Source organism: Salmo trutta, chromosome 34 (genome assembly GCF_901001165.1).
Source record: "Salmo trutta chromosome 34, fSalTru1.1, whole genome shotgun sequence".
In the NCBI taxonomy this organism is placed as follows: Eukaryota; Metazoa; Chordata; class Actinopteri; order Salmoniformes; family Salmonidae; genus Salmo; species Salmo trutta.
The window spans coordinates 572220-591915 of NC_042990.1; the positions used below are offsets into that span (position 1 = coordinate 572220).

A 19696-nucleotide genomic window follows, 5' to 3' on the forward strand; every position below is an offset into this window, starting at 1 on the left:
TATTAAGTGGGTGCTAAAGAGGGCTAAGGCTACATCCCAAATGGTACCCTATTCCAGATGTAGTGCACTACCTATGACCATTTATCTTGACAAAAGAAGGTAGTTGAGAGGCCACCAGGCTGCTGAACTCCTCTTTGTTCAGGGTGTTTGAGGATCCATCATTCCCATTCCCAGCAAAGGTCTTGAACTGGGAGACAACTACGTTGATGACAGAGTCCATTGTATTGATTCAATATGGAGTTGACTGCAAATACATGAGAAATAAACAAGTCTGCTTATAAAGTCTATACATGTTACATTCTTATCCATTGTAGAGACTGAAATAAAGCCAGCAACTAAATCATGAAAGACGACATGAAATCAGATTGAGAGAGGAAAGACAAAACAGTATTAAAGGAAAACCAGTCATATTTCGTCCCACCTGGTGAGGTATGGTCTGGTTCCAGCAGGTGTGGAGAATCGTCTTCTCTCTCCACTCTTTCCTTTTTTGTCTCCATCCTGTTCACTATGTAGCTAGGCCTAGTGCGGAGGTCCAGTATTAGAGCCTCTGCCTAACCAGGTGTTTGGGGGATGTAGAATGATAGGTATGACAGCCTCTGTGGGTTTAAAGTGTTGGACAGAAAACATCCATCATTACTGACAGTTTTACTAATTAGTTCATCTGGTCAGGAACTGTCCACTCTCATTGGTTCAGTCACTCATAGGTTACGTCCCCAACGGCACCCTATTCCCTGTATAGGCCATTTCTATAGGGCCCTGGTCAAAGTAGTGGACTATAAAGGGAATAGGGTGCCATTTGGGATGTAAATGGTGCCAAGGGGGTGTGTTACGTGTGGACATGAACGTGTCGTCATGTGCATGTTTCTTAGAGGTTCTTACAGTTTCATTATTACTTACAAGGGATTAGTCTGTGTCATAAATACCTTTGTCTAGTAATGTGGGTAATCATTCCACACATTTATGTACTTCCCCCTCCTCTGCCAGTAGCGTAAGTGACGTACACCTAAGACTTGTTCACACTGCCTAAATTCTCAAATCAGTTGTTAATCAAATTCATTTTAGAATACTGATTGTACAAACAGCAAGTTAACAAGTGACCAAATCGTATACATGCGTGTTCAGACAGCAGTCATTTGCTGATATGGCTATGCTATTTGTCATAGTAACGACAGGGCATTGGTGCAGGCTGATTGGTGGTGGTGCTCATGCTTCCTGTCACTCAAAAGTTATGTAGCAAGCTTCTAACTGCCAGTGTGAACAAGCCTTTAGACAGAGGAAATATATATACACACATACACACATCTTTCAAGATGAAGATTTTTATTGTAATCTTAATTTAAAAGTCCAACACAAACCCACTAAGAGAAGAAATGGCTGCCGAGACTCGATTTTATTAAATGCTAAAACTGGGATTGTCCCGACTCCTAAATTATATGTCCATTGTAAAATAACATTTTGTTACATATGTAATCATGTGCATTTTGGAGAGTTGAAAAAATTAATTTCCTCATCTTATGCAGTTTGTTTATAATCTCTCAAATTGCTTATTATTTTAAGTATTTATCCACATCATCTCTAGACTTCTTTGGTCAAAAAGCTTGAACAATTAATTTACATTTACAGGTTTTAAATTCAACCAAAAACATCTCAAATATTACTTACTATATCTAATTAAATTCACAAAAGGAGTAACCTCCTACATTTTTTCTCTTCACAAAAGACCAAAAAAATAACTGGACCATAACCAATCAAGTTAACAAATAGTTTGAATTCTTAAGCAAACCAATTTAGTTGTTTGTCAAACACTGTCAATCCAAGTGTGAAAATTGACATAAATTAAAAAAAAGGCACATAGCTGGCAGAAACAAAATCTTAAAAATAAATCTTAAGCAATTTCTTTGACATTATATACTTTAAAAGGACATATGACATTTGAACAGCTAGTGTTGGTTTGATGTTAAAATGCTAAGCAAAATTAGGGACTAGTCTTATCGTTCTTTAAAAAAAAAAAAAAAAAGCTATGAAAACCTGAAAGCCTAATGTAATTGATACAGTGAGTCTGACAACAGATAAACATAAAAACAGTCATCCTGAAATGTGTACAGGTTCAACTCTTGTAAAGTACCAACTATTACTTTTAATATGTACTAATGTCATAACCTTGTACTTTGACTTTGAAATCTGGCGTGAACAAGGTAAATGGCATTGCGTGACAAAACATCAGTTAAACCGATCTCATATAGACATATATTCCAGGTTACATCACCGTAATCAAAATAACTATAAAAAGGAAAATGCAACCAATAACAGTGCTTATTGAAAATACCATTGATTGATCAAAATGTGTCAAAAACAATAGTTCAGATGTGTCAAATTGGTTTTGCACTCCTTTATCTATATGTCTAACTCAGCATAGTACACTGAGCTATATTAGAATTGATTCCAGCCACATTAGGACACCACAATCATGATCTCAGTGTGAATAAGTAGTAAGAACTACTGCTTGTGCCAAACCGATTGAGGCAGCAGAGCTGGGCCTCCGTCCTGACTTGGCAGGGCACCTTCTGCTTTCATTAAAATGTTCCAGAATGTTCTGCTTTCACCAACCATTATACTCAAATGTTAAGACAATTAGCAAAAAACAGAAACCAACCACTAAGGGCCTAGCGCCTACACCAGAAGCTAACGGAGCTGATACAGAACCGGTTCAACTAGATCTGATCCTAACGATGACAACAGAGGAGAGACTGATCAGCAATCAGTTGTTGTGGGAGCAGAGTTCACATTGCTGTGAATCTTATCCTGTTTTGATCTTGAACTGCGACATTACAAGTGCCAAACACTATATGCAAATCAACTCCACACAACTGTCAACATGTAGGGCTTGGCATTGAAGACATGACATGAACTGACATAAGGAGGTAACGACCGAGTCCCAAAAGACAAGAACAATTTCAGCTAATTATAGATGCAGAGATGGGGATATGTTTACGAGATGCAAGATCACTCCTTGTTCCAGAAGCCTTAAAATACCAGCTGTATACCACCATGTAATACCATTGCTGTATCTTGATGTTGCATTTTCTATCTATGTAGTGGCTGCAAACTTCCACAAAGCTTCTCGTTCAAACTCCTCCATCGCCTCCTCCAGGCCGTCATCATCTTGCCCATCAACCTCCAAAATGTCCACCATGTCCTCTAAAATGTCCGCCACATCTTCAGCGAAGTCACTGAAGAGAACTTTGTCATGGACGAACACACCGTCTCGGAAAAACATGGCGGCCAGCTTCTGGATCTCGGCCTTGCTGTCCGACGTAGCCCTCTCCAGCTTGCTCAGGTAGCCATCTAACAACTCCTCGAATTCAGACAGTTCCACAGGAAAGAGCCCTTCCTGGCTAGCGCAGTCCTCAACACTGCTGCAGCCCACAAGGGGGCGAACGTTTCGTCCAAGTTTCTCTTCCTGGTGCTTCCAGAAGCTGGTGTGTTCATACTGGTGGTGCTGATGTTGCTCCTGATGGCTGGAGTCTTGTTGATGGTAATGATTGGACTCTTTCCTGGACTGCCAGGGTCTCTCCTGCTTTCTTTTATCCCTGTCCAGCCTGCGCTCGTTCTTCTCCCTCTCCCATTCATCCTGGGATTTCTTGCAGGCCTCTTTATGAGAGTTTTCTTTGTTGGCCTTCCAGTCCCTCTCCTTTCTCTCATCTTTCTCCTTCCATCTGCCCTCCATGTCTTTGCTGTGTTTCCAGTACTTCTCTCCCTTCCACTCCTTCTCTTCCTTTTTCCAGTGGCCTTTGCTGTTGTCCTTGCCTTTTTTCCCATCCTTCTTGTTCCTGCTCTCCCATGGCTTTTTCTTGCCCTCACTCCTCTTCCCCATCTTCTCCACCTGCTCACTGAGCCTCCTCTGGATCTCAGCCAGGCTCTCCCTCACCCTCTTCTGGTACCCTTCATCCTTCTTCCTCCCCTCCAGTCTCTTCCTGCTTTCCTCCAACAGCGCCTTCTGCCTCTGAAGCTCTTCCGTCACCCGGGCACGCGCTCTCAGGTCACTCCTCCTTTCGGGCACTACTGTGGTGCTACTCTGGTTGCTAATTCCAGGTTGGCCAGTAGGTGGTGGAGTTGGGCTTGAGGGCAGTGGGGCTGTGTCCTGGTTGGCTGAGGTAGACATTATCAGAACAAATCAGTGAGTTACAGAGCATTCAGCTACCAAACCAGAGCTGTGATTGAATACCCATACTAACATACTGTATACTTAATGAGTATATACACACACACAAACTACTTTTAGTATACTGTAAACAAACGGTAACCTTTCAGTTGAGTATACTAGCTCTTCGCCTGTCTACCGAAAGTTGATGCTGTTGCTATGCAACCTCTTGCTAGCATAACAAATTATTAGTTAGACATTTTACAACTTATTTTTTTAACGGGTGTGTTAAATTCAATCTGGAGTGCTAGAGTGTGCTCGTAAACTCAGAGCGCTTCACTCTCGGAGTGCACACTGGACGCTCGGGCTGAGGAGTAGGGTTGATGTGAGCCGTTCTGACCTTACAACTGTCAAGCACCTAAGCTAACGTTGGCTAGCTTGCTAGCTACTTCCAGACAAAAATGAGACCACTATGACCATTTTACTCGCCCTAACAGAGCTGGTTAGGTAGTTTGTTATCCAGAGCATTGGAGACTAACTGTGCTGTTGGCAAAAAAGCGTAATTAAATTGTTGCCAACGGTTACTGACACTGGCCATATTCAACAGGTGTTGAGCTCTCGTAAATGCATTATTCTGCGCTCTGGTACACTCAGACGAGTGCGCTCAAATCTGAGTAGATATCCAGAGCGAATTTACGAAAGCACCCAAACGCCCATTGAGAACGCACAACGACTATACCATTTAGCTAAGCGAAGAATGACGGGAATAATCAAGTCAATAAACGTTGGGTAGTTAGCATATAGTTAATATACTGGCAATATACTGTATAAGTAGCCAACTAATGTTAGCTAACATACCGGTACACAGTGTATGCTATGCGGTTTGTAAGGACAGTGTAGCTAACAAATTGTCAGCCAACATAACAAACATGTAAGGTAACTTATTTGAAAAGTCATTACATTGCTCAACATTTTCTTAACATTGTCATAATTAGTTAAAGCAATGAATTTCTATCCGCTCTCGTTGTACTTCAGCTGCATATTTTCCGCCATTTTATTCAAATCTGAAAACGATGTGAAGCACGCCCATTTCCTGAAGAATTGCATTATGGGCCCCTAAAGTACAGATAGTGTCTTCTGCCTGTATACTTCATATTTTGGCGAATTTAGTGCGACATCCGCAAACTTTTGGCATAATAACTACATCCATACTATGACCAATAAGCATACTATATGCTCAATTCACGTCACAAATAGTACGGTTAGTATGAGTATTCTAAAACAGCTCGTATGATTGTTACATGCATGTTGAAGCAGAGATTTACAACAGTAATAAAACCTCCACTGAACCATACAGTTCACTTTGATCAGGGTGAGGGTAAACTCAAATTGAAGGCTTTCAATTCATGAATTGATTTGAATAAAACAAAAAAAATTGAACAACTCGAAATAAAAAGCTTTGAGTTTTCAGCTTATTGAGTAGTCATTGGAATTTCAGTTGTTTTCTTCCTTACATTTAACTAGGCAAGTCAGTTAAGAACAAATTCTTATTTACAATGACGCCTACCCCGGCCAAACCCTAACCTGGACGGCGCTGGGCCAATTGTGCACCGCCCTATGGGACTCCGAATTACAGCCAGCTGTGATAGACCCTGGTTCGATTCCAGGCTGTGTAGTGACGACTCTAGCACTGAGACGCAGTGCCTTAGACCGCAGCGCCACTCGGGAGCTCCGAGTGCATTATTATTCAAATTTACCAAAATATTGACTTCTATGTATACAGTCGTGGCCAAAAGTTGAGAATGACACATTAACTTTCACAAAGTTTGCTGCTTCCGTGTCTTCAGATATTTTTGTCAGATGTTAATATTGAATACTGAAGTATAATTATAAGCATTTCATAAGTGTTAAAGGCTTTTATTGACAATTACATGAAGTTGATGCAAAGAGTCAATATTTGCCACAATCCACCCTGGCATGCTGTCAATTAACTTCTGGGCCACATCCTGATTGATGGCAGCCCATTCTTGCATAATCAATGCTTGGAGTTTGTCAGAATTTTGGGGTTTTTGTTTGTCCACCCGCCTCTTGAGGATTGACCACAAGTTCTCAATGGGATTAAGGTCTGGGGAATTTCCTGACCATGGACCTAAAATATCAATGTTTTGTTCCACGAGCCACTTAGTTATCACTTTTGCCTTATGGCAAGGTGCTTCATCATGCTGGAAAAGGCATTGTTCGCCACCAAACTGTTCCTGGATGGTTGGGAGAAGTTGCTCTCAGAGGATGTATTGGTACCATTCTTTATTCATGGCTGTGTTTAGGGAAAAGTGAGTGAGCCCACTCCCTTGGCTGAGAAGCAACCCCACACATGAATGGTCTCAGGATGCTTTACTGTTGGCATGACACAGGACTGATGGTAGCGTTCACCTCGTCTTCTCCGGACAAGGTTTTTTCCAGATGCCTCAGACAATCGGAAAGGGGATTCATCAGAGAAAATGACTTTTACCCCAGTCCTCAGCAGTCCAATCCCTGTACCTTTTGCAGAATATCAGTCTGTCCCTGATGTTTTTCTTGGAGAAAAGTGGCTTCTTTGCTGCCCTTCTTGACACCAGGCCATCTTCCAAAAGTCTTTGCTTCACTGTGCGTGCAGATGCAGTCACACCTGCCTGCTGCCATTCCTCAGCAATCTCTGTACTGGTGGTGCCCCGATCCCGCAGCTGAATCAACTTTAGGAGACGGTCCTGGCGCCTGCTGGACTTTCTTGGGTGCCCTGAAGCCTTCTTCACAACAATTGAACCGCTCTCCTTGAAGTTCTTGATCCGATAAATGGTTGATTTAGGTGCAATCTTACTGGCAGCAATATCCTTGCCTGTGAAGCCCTTTTTGTGCAAAGCAATGATGACGGCACATGTTTCCTTGCAGTTAACCATGGTTGACAGAGGAAGAACAATGATTCCAAGCACCACCCTCCTTTTGAAGCTTCCAGTCTGTTATTTGAACTCAATCAGCATGACAGAGTGATCTTCAACCTTGTCCTTGTCAACACACACCTGTGTTAACGAGAGGATCTCTGACATGTCAGCTGGTCCTTTTGTGGCAGGGCTGAAATGCAGTGGACATGTTTTTGGGGGATTCAGTTCATTTGCATGGCAAAAAGGGACTTTGCAATTCATCTGATCACACGTCATAACATTCTGGAGTGTATGCAAATTGCCATTATGCAAATTGCCATCATACAAATTGAGGCAGTAGACTTTGTGAAAATTAATATGTGTGTCATTCTCAACTTTTGGCCACGACTGTACATTATCAAACGAATGAATATATGAGCAGTGGAAGAAAGGCACTAATGAATCATTAAGGAATTCACAGTGAGATGAAAATACTGCACCTGCAGTGAGTTGGGACAGTTCAGTCACTCTGGCCCTCAGCGACTCCAGCTCCTCCTTCAGGCCAGGCAGGGATGACAGCTCTTCTTTCATAGTATTTTCTTGCTCCAGATCTCCTTTTCCGTTTTCATTACCCGTTGCTGATCCTGCATTTAGTGCCGAGTCAAGTTCTTCTTTATGGGCCTATAACAGAGAGGGGAAAAAAGTTCTTAGAAAGGTAGGACATAATAATAATAAGGATTCTAAAAATATTTCTTACAAATCTAAAATAATTAGGCCGTGGCTGTGGATCCGACTTTTCGGGATCTTTTAGTCCAAAGATCCGTAGCTTCTGAGAATGCTCGTTCTAATATTTATATATTTCTTTATTGCAATTATTTTAGATTTGTGTGTATTGTTAGTTGTTGCTACTACTGCACTGTTGGAGGTAGGAACACAAGAATTTTGCTACACCCGCAATAACATCTGCTAAATATGTGTATGTGACCAATAAAATTTGATTTGTGCGGCTCACATTCTGCATGTGTATATTCTCTCCTTTACACGCAGAAAACAGAGTACTCAGGCGAATGGTGCTCGTTTAATAAAAGTTAGATCAAAACTGAATTGTCTGCAAGATCACATAATGATCACAGTAATTACATAACAGAAACAAATATAATAGTAATTATGAAATGTAGAAGACTGTGATCGTGATATTGCAGACATTATTTCAGCTTTGATCTAACTTTATTAAACGAGCACCAGTCGCTTGAGTAGCCTGTTCTCTGTGCGTAAAGTAGAGAATATACACATGATCAGATTGTGATCCACACATACGCAGTGGACTGACGATCCCGAAAAAGTTGGATCCGCAGCCACTCAAAAATAATTATATGGTTCGTGGGCTGACCTGAAGCTGTGTTTCTAACTGGGAGATTTGATGATTTTCTTGTGTCAGTTTGTCCAAAAGCTCCTTCATCTTCTGAGGATTGTTTAGCCAGTCCTGTCCAGCACAATACAAATCACAGACAATCAACACAGCACTATATACACAGTACCAGTCAAAAGTTTGGACACACCTATTCATTCATGGGTTTCTTTATTGTTACTATTTTCTAAATTGTAGAATAATAGTGACGACATCAATACTACGAAATCATGTAGTAACCAAAAAAAAAGAAAAAAAAAAAGTGTTAAACAAATCCAAATATATTTTATATTCTTCTAAGTAGCCACCCTTTGCCTTGACAGCTTTGCACACTTGGCATTCTCTCAACCAGCTTCATGAGTTAGTCACCTGGAATGCATTTCAATTAACAGGTGTGCCTTGTTAAAAGTTAATTTGAGGAATTTCTTTCCTTCTTAATGCGTTTGAGCCAATCAGTTGTTGTGACAAGGTAGGGGTGGTATACAGCAGAAAGCCCTATTTAGTCAAAAGTCCATGTCCATATTATGGCAAGAACAGCTCAAATAGCAGAGGGAAACGACAGTCCATTACTTCAAGACATGAAGGTCAGGGAATTCGGAAAATTAAGAACTTTGAACGTTTCTTCAAGTGCAGTCGCAGAAACCATCATGCGCTATGATGAAACTGGCTCTCATGAGGACCGCCACAGGAAAGGAAGCCCCAGAATTAACTCTGCTGAAGAGGATAAGTTTTAGTTACCAGCCTCAGAAATTGCAAACCAAATAAATGCTTCAGAGTTCAAGTAACAGACATCAACATCAACTGTTCAGAGGAGACTGCGTGAAATCAGGGCTTCATGGTCAAATTGCTGCAAAGAAACCACTACTAAAAGGACACCAATAAGAAGAGACTTGTTTAGGCCAAGAAACATGAGCAATGGACATTAGACCGGTGGAAATCAGTCCTTTGGTCTGATGAGTCCAAATTTGAGATTTTGGTTCCAACCGCCATGTCTTTGAGACGCAGAGTAGGTGAACGGATGATCTCTGCATGTGAGGTTCCGACTATGAAGCATGGAGGTGGTGTGATGGTGCTTTGCTGGTGACAGTGATTTATTTAGAATTCAATGCACACAACCAGCACCTCCAGGCTGTGTAAGGGCTATTTGACCATGGAAAGTGATGGAGTGCTGAATCAGATGACCTGGCCTCGTCAATCACCAACCCAATTGAGATGGTTTGGGATGAGTTGGACTGCAGAGTGAAGGAAAAGCAGCCAACAAGTGCTCAGCATATGTGGGAGCTCCAAGACTGTTGGAAAAGCATTCCTCATGAAGCTGGTTGAGAGAATGCCAAGAGTGTGCAAAGCTGTCATCACTGCAAAGGGTGGATACTTTGATTTATTTAACACTTATTTGGTTACTAGATTATTCCATGTGTTACTTTAAAAAGTTGAGATGGCTTGACCATTATTCCACAATGCAGAAAATATTAAAAACCCTTGAATGGAGGTTTCCAAACTTTTGACTGGTACCGTATAAACAAACATTGTACCTAAGCATATCTTGTAAATCCACAACATAATCTACACCTCAGCATTATATACAATCAACAACACAGTAGTTATATACAGTTTAAGTCGGAAGTTTACATACACTTAGGTCGGAGTCATTAAAACTCGTTTTTCAACTACTCCACAAATTTCTTGTTAACAAAATAGTTTTGGCAAGTCGGTTCAGACATCTACTTTGTGCATGACAAGTAATGTTTTCAACAATTGTTTACAGACAGATTATTTCACAATTCCAGTGGGTCAGAAGTTTACATACACTAAGTTGACTGTGCCTTTAAACAGCTTGGAAAATTCCAGAAAATTATGTCATGGCTTTAGAAGCTTCTGATAGGCTAATTGACATAATTTGAATCAATTGGAGCTGTACCTGTGGATGCATTTCAAGGCCTACCTTCAAACTCAGTGCCTCTTTGCTTGACATCATGGGAAAAAAATAAATAAAAATAATCACAAGAAATCAGCTAAGACATCAGAAAAAAAGTTGTAGACCTCCACAAGTCTGGTTCATCCTTGGGAGCAATTTCCAAACGCCTAAAGGTACCACGTTCATCTGTACAAACAATAGTATGCAAGTATAAACACCATGGGACCACGCAGCCGTCATACCGCTCAGGAAGGAGACGTGTTCCGTCTCCTAGAGATGAGCGTACTTTGGCGCGAAAAGTGCAAATCAATCAATCTCAGAACAACAGCAAAGGACCTTGTGAAGATGCTGGAGGAAACCGGTACAAAAGTATCTATATCCACAGTAAAACGAGTCCTATATCGACATAACCTGAAAGGCCGCTCAGCAAGGAAGAAGTCACTGCTCCAAAACCACCATAAAAAAGCCAGACTACGGTTTGCAACTGCACATGGGGACAAAGATTGTACTTTTTGGAGAAATGTCCTCTGGTCTAATGAAACAAAAATTGAACTGTTTGGCCATAATGACTATCGTTATGTTTGGAGGAAAAGGGGGGAGGCTGGCAAGCCGAAGAACACCATCCCAACCGCAGCATCATGTTGTGGGGGTGCTTTGCTGCAGGAGGGACTGGTGCACTTCACAAAATAGATGGCATATGAGGCAGGAATATTATCTGGATATATTGAAGAAACTTCAAGACATTAGTCAGGAAGTTAAAGCTTGGTCGCAAATGGGTCTTCCAAATGGACAATGACCCCAAGCATTACTTCCAAAGTTGTGGCAAAATGGCTTAAGGACAACAAAGTCCTTTGTGGGCCGAACTGAAAAAGCGTGTGCGAGCAAGGAGGCCTACAAACCTGACTCAGTTACACCAGCTCTGTCAGGAGGAACGGGCCAAAATTCACCCAACTTATGGTGGGAAGCTTGTGGAAGGCTAACCGACATGTTTGACCCAAGTTAAACAATTTAAAAGGCAATGCTGCCTAATACTAATTGAATGCATGTAAACTTGTGACCCACTGGGAATGTAATGAAAGAAATAAATCACTACTATTCTTCTGACATTTCACATTCTTAAAATAAAGTGGTGATCCTAACTGACCTAAGACAGGGGATTTTTACTAGGATTAAATGTCAGGAATTGTGAAAAACTGGAGTTTAAAATGTATTTGGCTAAGGGCTATGTAAACTTCCGACTTCAACTGTGTATGAGCAAACAGCGTAAAGCAAAGATTGGAACTATGCATATATTATAAAAGTTTAGTCTAATAAGGAAGATGTTAATTACTGATTTAAAGGGTCAATCTGCCATTGGTACATCAATTTCTTGACTTTTAAATGAAATATACACCTATAGATGTTTTCAAACATAAATGCTTCATGAGCTTAGTTCAACGGTCATACCCCATCAGAACCCAAATTATAAGCTTGTTATACACCAATGTAAAATTGTAAATACTGTATAGATGGTCAGTCCTTGAGTCCATAGCTTTGTGTATGAATTTAAAAGTTACATTTCTCCAGCCCCATCCCTCAGCCGTTTACCAAAACAGTGGCAGCGTGGTCGCTTTGTTGTTGTTTGAACAGCAGATTGCCCCTTTAATATCATTCTATTACACAATACAACATTGTTGAAAGGTAGGAAGTAGGAGAGAGGAACAGACCTGGTTTTGTTCTGCCCCACTCAGCCCATCCGAGTCATCTGTCAAAAAACAAAACAACATTTTCCAAACGTTTGCAACGTATATTAAGGCACATGACTGAATAGTTTATTTCCAAAATACAAACACTGATGCCATTGCAGTCTGTATTGCATTAATGATCTTGAAGTGTAATTTGTCAGCCCTCTCAACTGGTCTTATTTCAGTTTCAAATCATTAACAGTTGTGTTACACCTCAAGTTCTCTGCGCTGCAGGATGAAAGAACTCCCTGCTGCAATGATGACTGCAGATGATTACTAGATACAAAGCCAATAGAAAAGACTACACCCAACACACACACACACAAAAAGAAAAAACTTTCAAAAGTTTGGGGTCACTTAGAAATGTCCTTGTTTTTTTTTAAAAAGAAAAGCACATTTTGTCCATTAAAATAACATCAAATTGATCAGAAAATACAGTGTAGACATTGTTAATGTTGTAAATGACTATTGTAGCTGGAAACTGAAAATCTACATAGGTTTACAGAGGCCCATTATCAGCAACCATCACTCCTGTGTTCCAATGGCACGTGGTGTTAGCTAATCCAGGTTTATCATTTTAAAAGGCTAATTGATCATTAGCAAACCCTTTTACAATTATGTTAGCACAGCTGAAAACTGTTCTAATTAAAGAAGCAATAAAACAGGCCTTCTTTAGACTAGTTGAGTATCTGGAGCATCAGCATTTGTGGGCTCGATTACCGGCTCACAATGGCCAGAAATAAAGATCCTTCTTCTGAAACTCATCAGTGTATTCTTGTTCTGTGAAATGAAGTCTATTCCATGCGAGAAATTGCCAAGAAACTGAAGATCTCGTACAACGCTGTGTACTACTCCCTTCACAGAACAGCGCAAACTGGCTCTAACCAGAATAGAAAGAGGTGTGGGAGGCCCCGGTGCACAACTGAGCAAGAGGACAAGTACATTGGAGTGTCTAGTTTGAGAAACAGATGCCTCACAAGTCTTCAACTGGCAGCTTCATTAAATAGTACCCACAAAACACCAGTCTCAACCTTAACAGCGAAGAGGCGACTCCGGGATGCTGGCCTTCCAGGCAGAGTTGCAAATAAAAAGCCATATCTCAGACTGGCGAATAAAAAGAAAAGATTAAGACGGACAAAAGAACACAGACACTGGACAGAGGAACTCTGCCTAGAAGGCCAGCATCCCGGAGTCACCTCTTCACTGTTAACATTGAGACTGGTGTTTTGCGGGTACTATTTAATGAAGCTGCCAGTTGAAATTTCTAAGTGACCCCAAACTTTGAACGGTAGTGTGTTATATATAAATAATAAAGGTTACAAATTGATCTACACAAAATAGTCAATGTCAAAGTGAACAGGAAAATGCTACATTTTTTTTTTACAAATAGTTATTTGTAAAAATGTTTAGGCAAACCTAAAGGAGTTCAGAAGTAACCTTTGGCTTAACAAATCACATAAGTTATATGGACTCCATGTGGAATAATAGGGGCTGACATGATTTTTGAATGACTACCCCTTCCCCTGTCCCCTACACATACAACGTCTGTAAGATGCCTCAGTGAAGTATTGAATTTCAAGCACAGATTCAACTACAAATACGAGGGAGCTTTTGAAAGCCTCATAAAGGGCAGTGACTGGTAGCTGGATAACAATAACAAATCAGACCTTGAATATATCTTTAAGCATGGTCAAGTTAATAATTATGCTGTGGATGATGTATTAAACCACCCAGACACATAAAAGATGCAGTCGCCCTTCTGAACTGAGCTTGTTGGACAGGAAGGAAACTGCTTAGGGATGTCACCATGACGCCACTGGTGATTTTAAAACTGCTTCAATGGCTGTGATGGGAGATAACTTAGGATAATAACCTAAATGACAGTGAAAAGAAAAATATACAGAATATGAATATGTATGCAACAAGGCACTAAAGTAATACTGAAAAAAAAAAAAAAAAAAAACACAGCAAAGGAATACACTTTCTGGCCTAAATTCAAAGCCTTATGTTTGGGGCAAATCCATCATCACTGAGTAATAACTGCCTCTATTTTCAACCATGGTGGTGGCTGCATTGTCTTATGGGTATGCTTGACATTGCAAAAACTGTGGCGTTTTTTTAGGATGAAAACAAACGGGATGGTGCTAAGCACTGACAAAACCCTAGATGAAACCGGCTTCAGTCTGTTTTACACTAGACACTCAGAGAATAATTCACCTTTTAGCTGGACAATCATCTACAACACAAAGCCAAATCTACACTGGAGTTGCTTACCAAGAAGACAGTGAATGTTCCTGAGTGGCCAAGTTACAGTTTTGACTTAAATTTGCTTGAAAATCTATGGCAAGACTTACATTTCTGTCTAGCCATGATCCCTAACACCTTGACAAAGCTTGAAGAATTTAAATAATACAAATGGGCAAATATTGCACAATACAGGTGTGCAAAGCTCTTATGAGACTTACCCAAGAAGACAACAGCTGTAATCACTGCCAAAGGTGTTTCTAACATGTATTGACTCAGGGGGGGTGAATACTTGTCTAATCAAGGTATATTAGGGTTTTATTTTTCATTAATCATTTTTTAAATATAGTTTTTCCCTTTCCGAGTATTTTGTTGACAAAAAAAATGACAAATCAATTTTAATCCCACTTATTAACACAATAAAATGTGAAGAAATCCAAGGGGGCTGTAGACTTTCTAATAGATCATAAGAATGAAGCATTGTTGAGCCACTGTGTTTTTAAACTGTCCATTCCATAAGGAATTCAATTTAAAAAAAAAATGAAACTAAAGCCTGGTTCAGGCTGGACTTACCGGAGAGGAAGAGGGACCCTAGACAGAGCAGGACCAGGGCTGCCACAATGCATGTGTTCATAGAGAAGCCCTTCTTTCCCCCTTTCCTCTCTGCCAGTTTGAACTCCACCTCCTCCTCATCATCATCATCCTCCTCCGATGTCATTGTTGGTGCCACATTTCTCCTCCTCAGACCATTTCCATCCTCAGCACTCGTGTCAGCTCTTCCAAAGTCAAAGCTACTGGGAGATTCTAGCAGAAGGAGAATAAGAGCAGAAAGATTGATAATATGCAGAGAGAAATTATTATTATTTTTTAAAATCATGCACTAAAGGTATTGAAACTATTTATGCAAAAGTATTAGATGGTAGAATGCTCTGAATGTAGATTTGTCTTGTGTGGAATTCTAACGCAAATGTTTTTGTAACCGTGCGTTGAGTTGCGTTAACAATAGAACCGCCATAGTCCAACGGTCACCGACGTTTGAATTTGGATGAACTGGAGTCGGATGGCAGATATTGAGCCTGAAATTCAATGGCGATGACAATGTGGGGTCTTTATCTGATGTTGGCTTTCTTTTACATTTCTGTTTGTAATATTTTTCAAGTGTTGGCAAATTATTTTGACTGGATGTGAATTAAAATCCAAACTTGGGAGTACAGAGCCAAAAGAAGAAAAAAAATGCTTCACGTTACTCTTAACGTGGAAACCAGTCGACACAGGTGCCTTTGAGAAGAAAAAAATCCCTTTCCATTTCTTTTAAACATATAAATATGAATGCTTAAGTGTATTATTATGCATTTGTAAGAATGTGGATTATATTACCTACCATTACTCATCGAATGTACAAATAAAATGGATACAATTTATTACATTGTAGTCTTTTTAATGCAAGAAAGTGTTGAAGTAGGCCTTTGTAGAATAATACATACAGTACCAGTCAAAAGTTTGGATACACCTACTCATTCAAGGGTTTCTTTATTTTTACTATTTTCTACATTGTAGAATAATAGTGAAGACATCAAAATTAAGAAACACATATGGAATCATGTAGTAACCAAAAAGGTGTTAAACACTTGTGGTTACTACACGATACCATGTGTAATTCCATAGTTGAGGTCTTTACTATTATTCTAGAATGTAGAAAATCTAGAAAAACCCTTGAATGAGTAGGTGTCCAAACTTTTGACTGGTACTGTACATGTGTATGTGCATGTTATGTACTTCAAAATATACAGTATACAAATAATCAAACTAAATATTCTTAAGACATGACTACATTCAATCAAATTATTATACAAAGGTAGTTATTTAGGTTGATTACAGCACAGTAGATGAATCTGGTGTAGGCTTAAAGGGACTCCAGACTGCGTTCTCTAGCAGGTACTTGTAGGCTGAGAAAGCCAGCAGTTCTAGTGTTAATTGAATGTCATTTCGCAGAAGATTTTTCCTGATTTCCAACCTAGTGTACACATGCATACCTTTTTCCTTTGGTATATGAGTCACTTTTTCAGGCAATTCTGTCTCCACCGTTTCCAGTGATGGCTCTTGTGCTGCATCCTCTGAACCAATGGTATCTGGAGGAGGACAATCAGGGGCTGGGCTTTCTGGAGCAGCATGTGGTTCTGGGGCAGGGCCAATATCAGTGACAGTGTCAGATGGGGGGCCCGTTGGGGTGGGAGTCTCTGTGTGAATGCTTATGTCATGTTCGGCACTAGGGGCACTAGTCTCTAGGGCAATACTCTCAGGTACAGGGCCTGTATCAGTGTGGGTATCAAGAGGAGAGCTCTCAGAGACGGGGCTTAACTCAAGCTCAACCTCTGAGGGGGGTGGTTCTGTGAAGGATGCATCCAATGGCACAACCAGGTCGACATGAGTGACAAAGGGCATGGCAGCAAGTTGCTCATTGTCAGTGGGGGAGCTGGTTACCATAGAATGGATGATGGGGGGTTCAGGTTGACTCTCCAGGTCATGGTCAAGGGGCACACCGCTAGTCGGGGATGGGCTTAACAGGGTAGGTCTGGAGGGGACAGGACCCTCACAGGTATCAGGAGCCATTTCCTGGCAAACCAGAGGAAAATAAAAGCACAAACCTTAATAGTCATTGGTAATAATGAGTTATAACCATAGACATATAACATAAGACACCATTATGCGGTGAGAATGATACCCTCAGAAAGTAGTGTGTTCAGGGATTCACAGTACAGACCTGTTGGCCCTCCTCTGACAACACTGTTTCTATTGGAGTCTCCGGGTCACTCGGCTTAGACTCCACAGTGGCCCCTGGAACAGAAATAACATAACAATGTTAACACATGAATAACATTGACATAACACATTGAATAATACATTACACACACACACACACACACACACACACACACACACACACACACACACACACACACACACACACACACACACACACACACACACACACACACACACACACACTTCATTATGCAACATCCATACATTAGGACAATAATCCACATAGAAAGCATAGGGAAACCGTATCGGTGTGAGAGAGCCCAGGTACCTGCGACTTCCTCTGACAGACTAGGAACATCACAAAGCCTCTCAGTCCCATCATCCACAGGATTAACAATTTCAGCAGCTTCCTGAAATGTAGAAGGCAGTAGGTTATTATGATCTCATTAGAGAGCATAGCATTCTCAACTAAACCGTTATCTATTCACCTCACCATTTTTTTACATTTTTAGTCATTTAGCAGACGCTCTTATCCAGAGCGACTTACAGTAGTGAATGCATACATTTCATAATTTTTTTTTTTTTGTACTGGCCCCCCGTGGGAATCGAACCCACAACCCTGGCGTTGCACACACCATGCTGGCGTTGCAAACACCATGCTCTACCAGCTGAGCCACAGGGAAGGCCATTCATTCATTTAATCATTCATACTGCCACAGACACACAATATGTGGGTAAAGTGGAAATGTAATATAAAACTCAAATTGAATACTAACCTGACATCCAATACTGTGTTGAGGTGATCAGCCTATTCTCGTCATTACAGTTGGCACCAGACCTGGATTTTAATTACTTTCAGCATTTGTTTGAATCTGCCTGGAGTGCCAGATCGGCAGTGTTTGCAGTTTTAGGACTTTTACCAGGCAAGCTCAAACAGGCACATAAAGTATTTGAATTGATTTAAGTATTTGAAACACAGGTCTGGTTGGCACACCATAGACACCCTGTATCTACCCATCTTACCTCTGGGGACAGCATAGTCCAACTGCTGGTCAAGGATCCGCTGCGGCTGCTGCCTGTGCTGCTGCTGTTGTCAGACATCGCCCCCTTGAGGCTCAGCACAAAAACTACAACTTATTCTGCAGAGAACAGAGATTCACTACTTGTAACAAATATGTAATTATGAATGACCCAATAATAACTAATTGTGGTTTCACAATGTCTGCAGTATCTACATATAGGCCAGTAGGACTGTGGTGTACTTGCACTGGGTTCTCATCATGCATTTGCACAAATTCCATTCATATAGGCCTAATAAAGTGTCAGTAGAGAACAAAAATATAATGCCAGTGTATTGGAAAAGTGCTTTTCAAACCAACATTGTACCAGAGATCATACTACACCAAATTGTTCACCTTCAGTGAAGAATCTGACATTAAGAGAAACACAGAAATACTACATAGCCTACCTTATAGCTCCAGTTGCAATAATTGTAATCTGTAGCATACGCAACAGCCTAGAAACCCTAAAATTATTAAAATAAACTACATTATCGCAATTTAAATTGAGACAACTGATAAGTGACAAACATTGAACGAATAGCGATAGAGTAAGTGCCTATTTTAAAGAAAGATGGACCCTCATTATCGCTTGGTTAGGGCCTCACACTGTAGACTCAGTTGTTTCTATACATCTGTGCCTCTCAGATACGACCAAGAAATGTCAGATCCAGATGGCAATGAGGCTGGAGGCTAGTTGTTAAAGGTAGCTAACAAAATCAGAGCTGTGGATTAACTTTTGACAAACCCTGACGACATGTTGTCTTTTTTGCCCGAGTCTTACATTTCCGTCGTGTGAATTATCGGTTTGCTCCTGTGAGAAGTGAGGTAAAGTAAGAGTAGAAGTCATGACGCCAAACTCACTGGAAATAAATGTTTGTAGACACTATGTAGCCTACTTTGTTCAACTTCCCATGGTAAACAAAGGCTGCACGCAATCACTCCCACATTTAAGCACTCGCTTCCGCGTACAATAGCCACGCGTTGACCACACACACAATACTTTCCCCTAAATAATAAAATACATGTAAATAGCATATTCTTACCCCGCTTATTTCACTTCAATTTCACCGTTTTAGCTCCGATAGTCCTCGTAATTTTATTTTACAGACAGCATTCCGGTCGTGATCATCGGAAATTCGGGAATTCCATGCTGCGTCACTCCGATGCTGCACTGTGTTTTCCAATGGGATGTCAATATGGCCGTTTGCGTTACCTCCCTTAAAAAGAACAACCAACCAAAGTGATGTGTTGTGTAACGAAAGCGGCTTGATTGACGCGCGCAGGTGAAATTGGTGTCAGGTAATGGATACAGGCCCCTTCTTCCACTGATGATAAGATGCTTGCATGTGCACGTTATATACCGGAGGGAAGGCATCTTTAACCAGCCGTACATTGACACGTCTGTACTGAGCTATATTTGTCGGGACTTCCCGCCTGACTTCAACCCTGTTGCACGGGATTGCTCCATCTGTTCCACCATTGCTTCCCACTTTCGTCAGATTCTAAAATACACGGTACAGTTTTGTCTCTGTCTGTGTTGGACACC

General features: G+C 40.8%; 1 protein-coding gene across 2 annotated transcripts; it reads right to left on the reverse strand.

The window, feature by feature from the left end:
• Positions 1–1303: 1303 nt before the first annotated feature.
• On the reverse strand, positions 1304–19441 carry LOC115173274 (pre-B-cell leukemia transcription factor-interacting protein 1-like). Of its 2 annotated transcripts, none has more exons than XM_029731218.1 (10): positions 19194–19441; positions 18113–18228; positions 17418–17499; positions 17088–17161; positions 16360–16939; positions 14900–15130; positions 12065–12102; positions 8426–8518; positions 7536–7716; positions 1304–4149 (listed from the first exon to the last, which is right to left on the reverse strand). In XM_029731218.1, exons 2-10 carry the CDS (start codon positions 18188–18190, stop codon positions 3089–3091), a joined length of 2418 nt encoding a protein of 805 aa, XP_029587078.1. In that variant the 5' UTR covers positions 18191–18228; positions 19194–19441; the 3' UTR covers positions 1304–3088. The 2 variants fall into 2 exon arrangements, with proteins under 2 accessions (XP_029587078.1, XP_029587079.1); XM_029731219.1 differs by lacking the exon at positions 19194–19441 and adding an exon at positions 17866–17927 and having other exon boundaries at positions 18113–18227.
• Between the last annotated feature and the right edge of the window lie 255 nt (positions 19442–19696).

What these genes read in the sequence shown, in the direction of transcription:
- LOC115173274 (XM_029731218.1), bottom strand. Translation starts at nt 18,190, where the DNA reads ATGTCTGACAACAGCAGCAGCACAGGCAGCAGCCGCAGCGGATCCTTG. An exon ending in TCTGTCAGAGGAAGTCGCAG is followed by an intron (nt 17,162 to 17,417) that starts GTACCTGGGCTC and finishes TTTCTGTTCCAG; the next exon opens with GGGCCACTGTGGAGTCTAAG. An exon ending in ACTGTCCCAACTCACTGCAG is followed by an intron (nt 4,150 to 7,535) that starts GTGCAGTATTTT and finishes TGTCTACCTCAG; the next exon opens with CCAACCAGGACACAGCCCCA.